General features: G+C 37.4%; 3 protein-coding genes across 4 annotated transcripts in view; 1 reads left to right on the top strand and 2 right to left on the bottom strand.

Moving 5' to 3' along the window:
- Positions 1–35: 35 nt before the first annotated feature.
- On the bottom strand, positions 36–1,666 carry LOC104805783 (UDP-glycosyltransferase 90A2). The gene has a single exon (XM_010530457.1). It carries the CDS (start codon positions 1,625–1,627, stop codon positions 215–217), a length of 1,413 nt encoding a protein of 470 aa, XP_010528759.1. The 5' UTR covers positions 1,628–1,666; the 3' UTR covers positions 36–214.
- A 1,905-nt stretch (positions 1,667–3,571) lies between these two features.
- Positions 3,572–6,296, bottom strand: LOC104805782 (RNA-binding protein 42-like). Its single transcript, XM_010530456.1, has 6 exons — positions 5,951–6,296; positions 5,111–5,288; positions 4,829–4,926; positions 4,168–4,264; positions 3,984–4,069; positions 3,572–3,761 (listed from the first exon to the last, which is right to left on the bottom strand). The coding sequence occupies exons 1-6, from the start codon at positions 6,179–6,181 to the stop codon at positions 3,708–3,710; spliced, it is 744 nt and encodes a 247-aa protein (XP_010528758.1). The 5' UTR covers positions 6,182–6,296; the 3' UTR covers positions 3,572–3,707.
- An 862-nt stretch (positions 6,297–7,158) lies between these two features.
- Positions 7,159–12,516, top strand: part of LOC104805780 (putative lysine-specific demethylase JMJ16) — an 8,173-nt gene continuing 2,815 nt past the window's right edge. The window contains exons 1-11 of one of the 2 annotated variants that reach the window (XM_010530454.1): positions 7,159–7,395; positions 7,662–7,717; positions 8,267–8,311; positions 8,406–8,731; positions 8,824–8,895; positions 9,049–9,126; positions 9,223–9,735; positions 9,835–10,059; positions 10,407–10,568; positions 10,988–11,356; positions 11,662–12,512. In XM_010530454.1, the coding sequence (XP_010528756.1) occupies positions 8,411–8,731; positions 8,824–8,895; positions 9,049–9,126; positions 9,223–9,735; positions 9,835–10,059; positions 10,407–10,568; positions 10,988–11,356; positions 11,662–12,512 (2,591 nt within the window). In that variant the 5' untranslated portion in view covers positions 7,159–7,395; positions 7,662–7,717; positions 8,267–8,311; positions 8,406–8,410. Of the gene's footprint in view, positions 7,396–7,661; positions 7,718–8,266; positions 8,312–8,405; positions 8,732–8,823; positions 8,896–9,048; positions 9,127–9,222; positions 9,736–9,834; positions 10,060–10,406; positions 10,569–10,987; positions 11,357–11,661 lie in introns of both variants that reach the window. The other variant, XM_010530453.1, reaches the window with a different exon arrangement.

Genomic DNA, 12,516 nt, shown 5'->3' with positions numbered 1-12,516 from the left:
TAAAAAAAAACTTGAAAATGCATATGCATGTAAAATGAAAACATAATATTATTAGTTTTGTTTTTGTAACCGAGTGTTCTGGATCGAATTTCAAACTAATCTTAGAATCGGAAGCAAACCATATAATTATAACGTGTCCTCTCTTCCCCAACATGAATTTCAAATTCGGGTTCCCGTTCCACCGATTGGACTAGCTAAGTTGGGTATCATATTATTAATCACACAACTCGGTAATAAGTAGATTTAAGTTCTTCCAAGATGATCCGATCTCTTCCTCCATAGCATTCTTGGCCATCTCTCCACATTCCTCAATGATCTTCTTCAGTTCTTTTCCTATCTCTCCCTCCATCAATTCCTTCACCTTCTCAGAAATCTCTTTTCTTCCTACAAATCCTTCAATCGCCTTCACTCTCTCCGCAACTTTCAGCTCTTCCACCGCTAGTTTCGCGTTCAGCGGCTGCTCTGCCATCATCGGCATCGCCAAAATCGGTACCTTTGCGCATACGCTGTCGAGCGTCGAGTTCCATCCGCAATGGCTCAAGAACCCTTTGACGCTCTCGTGCCCTAATATCTCCCTCTGATCGACCCATTCTCTCACGACCAGACCTCGTTCCATTACTCTCTCTTCAAACCCTTCTCCTCCTACATCGCCTTCTCCTTGTTTTTCCCTCACTACCCACAAGAAGTTGACTTTAGACTCTTCCAATCCGGCGGCTATCTCCAAGAGTTGTGCCCTCGAGATCTCGGCTTGTGTCCCGAACGCTACGTACAAAACATGGCACCCCTTGTCTAGCTTTTGATCGAGCCATTGAATCCAATACGATTTCCTTTCTTCGTCCTGTCTTGTCGTTGTTCTTGGCCTCTCGGCCAAGCAGAGCGGTCCAAGCGTCCATGGATTTAGCCCGCTCGTGCGTTTGTAGAAATCGAGGAAAGTTGGTTCGAGATCATCGAATGTGTTGAATATGATCCCGTCGCTCTGATTCGTCGATGTGACATGATCTATGATGAGTTCAAATTCAGGACCTTTAAGGTTAGGATCGGTGATCACATGGTCGAAATCACATTTCGCAACCTTTATCCATGGAAACTCCGGTACGGAAACCTGTTCGGTCTCCGATTCAACCCGAGAAAGAATCCGGTTCTTGAAAACGCTCTCCACTATACAGCTCGAGTGACAGCTCATACCATAGAAAACCAGCCGAGGAAACCCTAGTTTCCTCGCGGAGTGTAACGTCCACCACAAGAAACCATCGGAGACCATGAAACTGACACGTGGCAGAGACCCGAGAGCTCGTTCGAACTCCGGCTGCATGACCACGGTGGCTCTGGTGAAGGGAACGTAGAGGGACATGGACGGGAGCTTGTCGGTACTCTCGACTCCGGGAGGGATCTCAGGGATGTTTTGAGGGAAAGGTATGTCGATGATTTTGGCGGTTGTATCGGAGAGATAGCCGGAGACAAAAGGGCGGTTTCCCGTAGTGGTAAAGACAGTGACGGAGATGTTGTCGCCGGCGGCGCGTCGGTGGCGGAGGAGGAGATGGGCTAGTTGGAGCATTGGCATGATGTGGCCTTTGGACATGTACGGAAACAGAACAACGTGAGGGGTTGATGAGTCTTGTGAATCCATGATCGATCTCTCTCTCTCCCTTTCCCGATGTAGGGCTTTTTTTTCTTCTTCTTCTTCGTTTCTGCCTTCGTGAATGGATGAAAACTTGTGTGTATATATAGAGGCACAGAAGTCAATACTTGCATTGCATACATACATACATACATACATACATACATACATACATACATACATACATACATACATACATACATACATACATACATGCATACATGTATCTATGTGTATATATTATACCCAATGCAAAACATTTTAAAACAATTATTGTTTTTGTAATTGTTATTCTTACGACAAAACTTAAAAAAACACACTGATAAAACACATGCAACATGGAAATATCATTGTTTCCGTACTTTTACTTAAAATATCTGAATGCCTATATACACTGAAATACTTTGAAATCTATAATACATGTAATTAAATGTCAATGCTAAATAAATCTAACAACTGATCGAGGGTCAAAATGCAGATTTCTCAAAATTCGTTAAGCAAACAATCTTGTATTGAAAAAAACAAAAAATAAATGAACAAAGGGCAGCTTGCTATAATAGCATATTTAGTTAGAAATTAGAGAAAAAAAATTAAATTTTTTTTTTTGTAGTTTTAAAAAATCATTTGTCGTTTTGCATTATTTTAGACTTTAATTTTGGATTTAGTCGAATATATATTTTTACACCTTAATAATTGAAAAGGCTGGCTTTTCAAAAAAGTCTTTTTAAATGTTTTTATGAAATAAATATTATTTTTTGGACTTTTTGAAAGGCTAGTTTGGTAATTTTCATTTATGTTTTGGAGTTCTTTCAATAATTGTACATTAAAAAAATAAACTTAAATTTATAGATAGGACACAGAGACTTAAATTGCAACTAGACATGTGGGGGAGTCTGGAGTTAGATCCACTGTTTGTGATTCCCTGCATGGGCGGACCCAATTCATTAACTATGTGACATATGCCCCATTCTTTTTATTAAAAAAATAATTTCATTATAAAGTTAAACAAAAATTGTTAAATGCTCCATAAAAAAAATTAAATTTATCTCTTAAACTATAGTAATTTTTATATTGTCCCAATGATAATTTTTTCTAGGTCCGTTCATGTCTCTCTCTCTCTATATATATATATAAATACTCTGTTTTCGAAGTCGAAGGATATGTCAGTTGTTTTTGTTGGATATAAAAACTATGACCAAGATTATATATATAGATATTTCTATATATATTTAAAAGAATAGGGTTAGTGATGACATTTGATTGATTTTATGCTACATGTGAATGAGAATATCAACCTCTTGTATCTTGCATCTTGTTTTTGTTGATTTATATACATTTGTAAATAAATCCTTGAAATTTTAAATATTGTTTATGAGAAAAATTTTAATTTAAAAAATTAATATTAAAAATATTTGGTAGAAAAGAATATTAAAACTTTGGGTGAAATTAGAATGATACAAATTTTGATTTTAATAGAATGGTAGATAAATTTTTTATAAAATAAATATAGATAAAATTTAGATAATGAAGTGATCTGTATGTTATGTTTATTTAATGGGAAAAACAATAAGATAAAATTATAGACCGTTTCAACTCAATATAAATAATGTGCTAAAAATAAATAAAATATAAAAGTCAATCGGGTTTTAAATGATGGGTGAAAGTCAATATTTTAAAATCTTTAAAATAAAATATCAGCAAAACAAATATATGGAAAACATTATTATATACTTATATAGTAATGTTAAAGTGTAATACAAGAGTAGCAACATTTTTTTTATTTGGGTTTTATATATAAGATTAAGTTTTAGGTAATAAGCTATGTATGTGTGATGTTTATTTGACCGAAAACAAAGGGACAACAATACTTTTTTTTTTTTTTTACATAAGATAAGATTTCTAAATTATTTTAATTCAATTTACATTAATAAATTTATAAGAGATAAAATAGGATTAGAGACAAAAATATGCACCAACGCAAATCCACAGCTCTGATCTCACACAAATATTTTCTTTGAGCAAATTCTTGCTTTGATACAAATAAAAATGTTAGTTTCAGTTTGATACATCATGTCCCCAGCCGACCACATCACTTGTGAAGCACACTCTTCTTCGGCGGCTTTGGTTTCTTCTGGCTCTGGTTCTGCAAGGAAATTCGTACAAAACCATCACCAAACCATCCAGTGAAGGAAAGCCTTACCATTTTCAGGAGGATGAAGAAACAGAAGACAATGGCAGTACAGAAATTTCGCATAAAAGGCTTTGGTAATCGGCACAATGTTTTGTCAAGTTATCAAATCTCTAGTTCAGGGAAGGAAAGAACATGAAAACAAGAAGCCAGAGAGGTGAGGCAGTGTTATATTACCTTCAGTTTTTCGAGGACCTCGTAGTCTATTCTCTGTTTCCATGTGCTTTTCCGGAGTTTGATCGGTCTGTTCCCAACATATTTACCTGAAGAACGGCAGCGCTGAGCATAGTTAGTCCACGTCATGTAAGGGTGTTTATAAAAACTTCGATATATAGAGTAAAGGGTCGGGTCGGGTGTTTACCGTTCATTTCTTTGAGAGCTGCTGCAAGATCAGCAGGATTTGCAAAACTAACAAAACCATACCCTCTGGTCTTGCTAGTCCGCTTGTCTCTAATAACCTGATAGAGAGAAGGAAATATTCAGTTATTGGTTTCACAATACAAGCTACTAGAAAAAGCACAAACTGACACAAACATGAGAAGCTCGGGAGATAAGGACGAAGCTAATCGTATAAACAGTGAAAGATGTGAGACTCAAATTATGCAAGACTGCAAGCTGGTAAAGCTATGCTCAATGCCTAGGTCAGTAAATCTCGATTGGGGCATGCCATTATAGCATGCCGTATCTCCCAACTTACGCTGTAGTACGCTACTTAACCCTATCTCAATGGACCAACTCCATCTAATTTGCAACTCCACCTTTTTCTTTTTTGTTAACACCCATAATCCCATTGGTAATAACGCTCAAACCACATAAACGAGACATAATGTAAAGCGTTCACAGAGGCAACTAAAGCAGATTATGAATCTTTATAGGAAAAAAATCCTACCTCAGGTGATTATAAACAGAACTGCTCTGGTTCTTCAAATATAAATCTGAGAGAAGATTCAGAATGTTGATACAGAGAGCAAAAAGTGTCATCGAGAGAAGAATCAGACAACAAAAAGATACTATATGCTTACCCTGGCCATATTAAATGAGAGATAACGTGAAAACGCCTTTGAAAGGACATCATCATTCACCTCATTACCAAGATCACCACAGAAGAGGCGGTAGTCATCTGCGCAACACCAAGATATAAGTCTCTACCAGATGTCCATCGCAGGAAAACAAGTATCAAATGAACCCAGTCTAAACGCAAAATTAATTCAAAACAATAAGAGCAAGCGGCAGATCAACTTTCATGAGATTTTAATGCCAAAGTTCATAAGAAAACGGTAAAATAACAAAAGAGAGGACCATACTTTCTGGCCAATCAGCAAGTGTTTGATCCTCCCAATGCTGCCCAGCAGCTTTACGAGGTATAGCTTTCTTCTTGGCTTCTGCTTTACCCTCAGCTTCACTGCTTGCAAGAGCTGCTTTCACAGTCTGAAGAGCTTCAGGGGTAATTATTTGTGCATCCCTTTGAAATAGCTGTTGGGCCTGTCCAAACAGATTGACAAAATTGTTCATACGAACAAAGGTGGCATCATAAACACTCGCAGCAGAAAACACGAAGCACAACAAAGGAGGTCAGATTCCAAGTCTTTCAATGCAAAACATTACGGTAGGTTTTCTGTCCAGTAAGAAAAAACCCAACACTTACAAATGCAACCGACAATTGCTTTCTCCTTCAACCCCATGAACAGTAACCTTGTTACTAAAGAACTAATCCCATTAAAAGAATCAAACAAAAAACTAATCATCCGATCGCGGTTCATGGGCGGAGACGCAGCCCCCAAAATGGAGCAGGAGACTCCGATGCAAGAACACTAAAAATCAATAAACCATCAGCAGCCGATGAAGAAGGTCCAATTTTATTAACAATAACAATCATACGAACCAGACAACGTCATCACATACTGCATCACAATGAAAAAGAAAAACTTTTCAACTAATTTTCAAAAATATCCGTCCGGAAATCGATTGAGCTGGACATAAGTAAGTCTCGTTGCATTTCTTCTTGAGAAAACCCCCAAAACCTTTGCGGAAAAAAATTACCCTTAACGACACAGTAGAATCCTACGTAAGTTCCTCACCAGAAATTGAGAAAATACTCACAAAATTATCACAGAAACGCAACGTAATTCAGCACTTAAACTAACCTGTTGATATTGAGGAAGCGGATAAGCACCGGCGATCGGAGCAATCGATGAAACCGGAGCGGAGTAAACCGGCGCTACCACGGAGACCGAAGACGGAGCCGCATGCGCAACGTACGGAAGGGACGACTGGTACGCCACCGGAAAGTACGAAGCGTCGGCGTACGGGAACTGAGACGAAGACGAAACCGCTGCAGCCATGGGAATCGGAGCTGGAGGAGGCGCGATCGACATTGTCGTTGAGATGAAAACTCAAGATGAGAAATCTTGCTTCACGCTTGTTTGGTTCCCAGAAAAGTTTCTGATTCTAGACGAGAAAAAACGAAAAGACTCGTGAGAAGCAACATTATTTCACGTAAAGATGAAGTTCTGGAACAATGAAGAAATCTCTAGAATTGTCTTTTCGAGCATAGATCACTTTTATTATAAATTAAACCCCTAAATTACAAAACCTTATGATTTCACCCCTAGAGTTTCAGAGTTACACCTTCACCCCAAGCTGGTATCAGATGAAAATTACAAGATAGATTAAGAACTTCAAGAGCAAAGATAAAACTTTTTTTTTTTCTTTTCAAATCTAATTGAATTATAGTCGGTCCACTTTGACGCTTAGGTTAGTGTGAGGTAAAAATGTATCATTCATATGAATTTTAGATAGTTGTGGAGGATGTAGTTCACAAATTATTATTGAAAACTAACATATTTCTTTTCTTTTCTTTTAGTATACTACTATATTGTAAATTCCATTAAAAAATTGAATATTAAATTATAATATCATATAAAAATTGCAACAGATTAATTCAAATATAATTAATTACCTAATAATTAAATTACTAAATATCACCAACTACATTTATTTAGCAAATTCATTGTGCTTTAGCGTACGGAAATTGAAAAATTACCGGGTGTCTACGTAAGGTTTTCAAAAATATGGGGATGTATTTGGTATTTTGACCAGCATGCAAAAATAAAAATCACAACTAAATTTATAATTCCAAAACTGCCCTTTACTAATTTATTTAGTTTATTTGCTTTTTTCCATGATGGTTGAGACAGATATTAGAGAGTTTTCGAACGTTTAGGGAAAAAAAAACGAATGTTGTCAAAACCACGTTCTCCTCCCCCGTTATTAATTAAGTTTATTATAAATAACAAAAAGGTTATTATTATTATTTTTTACCGATAGAGAAATGGGTCTCAGATTATTTTTCTTTAATTTATTTATTTATTATGTTTTATTTTACCTTAGTAGATATTCGGTAGTGCATGTTCTGGAATCTGGTTTTGGTGTTTGTATTTTTTTTTGGTTTACGTACCAGTAGATTTAATTCCCATTTTGCCCTTATCTTCTTTGTTCCAAATTCTCAGAGCTTCATCCATGGTGGGTATTATGCTCAATGATTCCTGTAGATTGATTTTTTATAACTTTCTTGTGGAATATGAAAAAGGTTGGTTTAATTTTTTTGGACTTTCTTATTATACCTTTGAATATCTTAATTAATTTCGGTGGAAAAGGACTTTCGATGTTTCTCCTTCCGTTCCGTGATATCTGATTCCAGGTTCAGGATTAGGGTTAGATCGATCTGCTGATGTCGGATTCATCAAATTTGACTGAAATATTCATGGATTAGGGTTTTTAGATCTATCAATTATAGGATTTTTGTGGATCCTGATTTTCTGAGCAACGATTTCTTTTCACGGTTTCTGGGTGTAGATGATGGAGCTTCAGCTTTTTTGACCAATCAAATTCAGAAACCCTAGATCAAGACAGTAAGCATTTTTCCCCCTTTTTCTTTTTTTTTTTTGTTTATCTAAATATGATTTCGTAGAAATAGTTATGAGTCTGATCATGATTTTTTGATGGAGAATATAATCTAGGATAAATTATGGTATGAGTCTGACCAAATTACTCAAACCATATCTATCTATTATCATGGGTTTTGTTATATTTGCATGATCAAATTAAGGTTATTATATATGTGGGTTTATTCAATAATTATGAACTAGTTTTTAGAATTTCTGTTTTTCTATCAGGTAAATAGTTAAACACTGCAAGACAAACTATTGAGTCATAGGAACTGGTCCTAACAAAAGTATGTTCTTAGAGTTCTTCATAAGATTCCTTGAAGATGGTATGTTTAGTTTTCAAGATGAAATTTGGTTGAGTTTTTAAAGCCAATGTGGGCGGTGGAAATTGTCCGTAGTCATTGTGTTCATGATTTTCCGTTCTTCATCGAAAAACTCTCGTAACCTAGCTTAGTTGGTTTTGCTGTTTATATATTACTGACTGAGCTTTTATCCGTTTCTTCTCCTCTGCAGTTGCTGTTCATTCTTGTACTTAATCCTAATATCCCATTCCATATTGTAAGTTTTTCTTTCTATCCTCAAGAAGAATGTGGTTATTGTTTCTGGCATTGGTTTCTTGAAACATAATTATGTATTCGCTTGTCCGACACAGAATTAATGGGGACAGAGCTGATGAGGGTTTGTGTAAAAGAAGAAAACGATGAACTTCCTTCCATTCCTCCTGGGTTTGAGTCATATGCATCGTTCACCTTAAAAAAGGCTGTACCGGGCGGTGAAAAAGCCAAGACTAACAGTGTAACATGTGGCTTGCCTGCGGAAAGTGCCACCGCAATAAAATCTGTTAAGATGGAAACCGACTCTAACCTTTCCGATGCCTCAAAACCGGCAAGATCTCTGCGGCAGAGGCCTTGGATAAACTTTGTTGGTTGTGATGATGATGATGAAAACAACAAACCCACATGTCCAAAGCTTGGTGAAGTCGGTTTTTCTCCCTTTTCTGTTTTCGTTTTCACTTCTAAGAAGTTTTATTATTATCTTGTCCCTTTCTCATGAGCATCTTGTTCTTGCAGAATGTTATTCCGAAGCCTTCTCTACCAAAGGGGGTCATCCGGGGATGTGCAGAATGTACAGATTGCCAAAAGGTTAATCACAATCATTGCTTACTTTCGTACTGTGACAGCAAATATGCTCATTCTTGGTTTTGAGATAATATACTTTTTTCAGATGTCTCTTACATTTTCCTTCTATCATAGTTGTTTCAAAAGTCTGTATCCAATGTTTACATGTTTTTGCAGGTAATTGCTAGATGGCGTCCAGATGATGCTTGTAGACTCGATCTTGAGGATGTTCCTGTATTCTACCCAACCGAAGAGGTCTGTATCACATTCTATGGGCTTTAACCTTTCAATTTATGTTTCTATGTGGTTAGAATGACATTTCTGATATGTTAATTGGTAACCTGATTGTAGGAGTTTGAAGATACTTTGAATTATATTGCTAAAATAAGGCCAACAGCTGAAAAGTATGGAATCAGTCGCATTGTTCCTCCTCCGTCCTGGAAACCCCCATGTCCATTGAAAGAGAAACAAGTGTGGGAGGGCTGTAAATTTGCTACACGTGTCCAAAGAGTTGATAAGCTTCAGAATAGGAATTCAATGAAGAAGATTTCAAAGAATTTTGATCAAATGAGAAAGAAAAGAAGAAAATGTATGAAAATGCGCTTGGACTCAGTAGCTGACAGTGGAAGTGGCTCCAGTTCCGATAACACTGGAGTTTGTGAACTTGAGACTTTTGGGTTTGAGCCTGGTCCTCAGTTCTCTCTAAAAGAATTTCAGAAATATGCTGATGTATTCAAGGCTCAGTACTTTCGAAAGAGTGAAAATCCTACAGGTGCCAAACCTCTGGAGTGCTGGGAACCATCGATTAAGGATATCGAAGGTGAATATTGGCGGATTGTAGAGAAAGCAACTGAAGAAATAGAGGTGACTCAAAAGCCCCCAACTTTTCCCCTTTTTCATTTGGATTTCTATGAACTGGTTAGGAGCACTGAACCTTCCAACTATATTGGTTCTTCAATGTAGGTTCTCTATGGTGCCGATCTTGAGACTGGGGTTTTTGGTAGTGGATTCCCCAGGACATCAAGCGAGGAGGGCTCTTCTTTGGCCGAAAAGTACGTGAAATCAGGCTGGAATTTGAATAACTTACCAAGGCTCCCGGGATCTCTCCTTTCTTATGAGAGCAGTGATATTTCCGGTGTTCTTGTGCCCTGGTTGTATATCGGGATGTGCTTTTCCTCCTTCTGTTGGGTAAGATTAAATCTCTGTGAATTGCATAAATTTGTTTTCCATAATACTGATATCTCTCTTTCTTTTGTTGAAAATCAAGCTCAGATTTTAAGTGAAGTTAACAGGAACAGTCCATGTTGCCATATTTCTTTCCACTAATAGTAGATTAGTTTGATCTATTTTAAAGCCTCACATTCACAAGCAATATGTTCTATTTTATGTTCCTTGAAGTTGGGAGCATATTTTACATTCTTTATAAAAAAAAAAAAGTACTTTCTTGTAACATTACATGTCCATTTCTCTTTTTCATTTCATTATATGCGCCAATTCCTCTCGTGGCTTCTTTTTTGACCCCCCAACACAAACAGCATGTTGAAGATCATCACTTGTACTCATTGAATTATATGCATTGGGGTGCACCAAAAATGTGGTACGGTGTTGGGGGAAAGGATGCTGTTAAGCTCGAGGAGGCAATGAGAAAGCATTTGCCTGACCTTTTCGAAGAACAGCCTGATTTGCTTCATAAGCTAGTAAGTGATAAATATTTTAATCCCTGCAATAAAGTTTTGCTGCTCCATACTGTCATTCACCCTTCAAAGTTTCAAACTGTGGAAGTATTCATTAGGCGAATTCTGGTTTCTAAGACCTCTCTTGATGTATTCAAAGTTTAGCCGTTCTCTCAAACGAATGATCTCAGCTAAATCACGATGAATAGTTTATCATATTAGCATGCTTGGTACAGTAAGGGACAGGTAATGAATTGTCGTATTCTCTGTCTGTTTTTAACTAATAATGATGATTTCTAGGAACTTCAATAGATGTGTTTTTCTTGTCCATAACAGAAGGGAGAGTAGCGATTCTTATACTTGCCCTGGTTTAGAGGCCTATTGTTGTTTCATTGTCATTGTTGCTGTTGTAAAAACAATCCTTTGATGTTTCTTTTCCATAGGTTACACAACTCTCTCCATCAATACTGAAAGCTTCAGGAGTACCTGTGTACCGTTGTATCCAGAGCGCTGGAGAGTTTGTCTTGACTTTTCCAAGGGCATATCATGCCGGGTTTAATTGTGGTTTCAACTGTGCTGAAGCTGTGAATGTAGCTCCGGTTGATTGGCTGTCTCATGGGCAAATTGCCACAGAGTTATACTGCCAACAAGGGAGAAAAACTTCCATTTCACATGATAAATTATTGCTCGGGGCAGCAAGAGAAGCGGTAAAAGCCCACTGGGAGTTTAACTTACTGAAGAAAAATACTCCAGATAATTTAAGATGGGTAAAGTCTTGCAGAAAGGATGGGATTTTAGCGAAAGCCCTCAAGGTAAAACTTTTCTTTCTTTGTGCTCTGAACATTCTGAAACTTGTAGTTGTATTTTTTCGGTTTATTTGGATAAAATAAGTATAGCATGGTTCTTATCGTTCTTGTGTGAGGAAGGAAACTATCCTCTTAAAAGTCCATTTAAATTTGGGATCTGAACTCATTCTGAGTGGTGGCAGTTGGTGAGAGGTTTGATCTAAAAATGGTCTTATCTTTTCCTTATGTGTGTAAACAGTAAAATGGATAGATAGGGAGGTTGATTCTTTGTTGTTATTTTGTTGCTTATTCCACTTCATTTTCTTATATAGGCTCGTGTTGACATGGAACGCACAAGGAGGGAATTCCTTTGCAACTCCTCGCTTGCACTGAAGATGCACAGTAATTTTGATGCTACCAATGAGAGGGAATGTTGCATATGCTTCTTTGATTTGCATCTGTCAGCTGCCGGTTGCAGATGTTCCCCGGAGAAGTATGCATGTTTGACCCATGTGAAGCAGTTGTGTTCTTGTCCGTGGGTTACCAAATATTTTCTCTTCCGCTATGATATTGATGAGCTAAATCTTCTTGTTGAGGCATTGGAAGGAAAACTGAGCTCTGTATACAGATGGGCACGTCAAGATCTCGGATTGGCGTTAAGTGCACACACCTTGGGGAACAACATGAGCATGGATACATTATCTCCTCCGCGGGAAGAAAAGGTGCCTGAGGACCTGAGACCACAAGCTCCTGCAGTTTCAGGGAAAGATTTGAGGAAGCCGGTTGGGAGTTCTAGTGTGATCGACTTGGAAGAGAAGAGTAAACTTTCAGAATTTGGTTTAAGCGTGAAAGAGACGAAAGAGCAATCTACAAGAAGCCCCTTTCTGAAATCGGTCAAAGAAGAACCTCTTTGTCATTCTTCTGATCCAAAAGCTTCTATTAGACTACCATCCCAAGGAGAAATCTCGTCTTTGGAAGCTGCTAAACCTGATGGTGTTGAAATACCTTATCCGAGTTCCCCTAACAATATAATACTTCTCAGCGACGATGAAGATAATGAACCTAGGAAATCATTTTCCGAAAGGGAAAGCGGAAATCCATCTGGGAAGCATTTGGAACTCAAGGAGAAGCAGTTGCACCGCGATGAAAAGATGAGCCACCATGGACTGAAAAAAGAAGGTTCAGCA

Source organism: Tarenaya hassleriana, unplaced genomic scaffold (genome assembly GCF_000463585.1).
Source record: "Tarenaya hassleriana unplaced genomic scaffold, ASM46358v1 Cleome11, whole genome shotgun sequence".
In the NCBI taxonomy this organism is placed as follows: Eukaryota; Viridiplantae; Streptophyta; class Magnoliopsida; order Brassicales; family Cleomaceae; genus Tarenaya; species Tarenaya hassleriana.
This window is presented reverse-complemented; position numbering and strand designations above follow the sequence as displayed.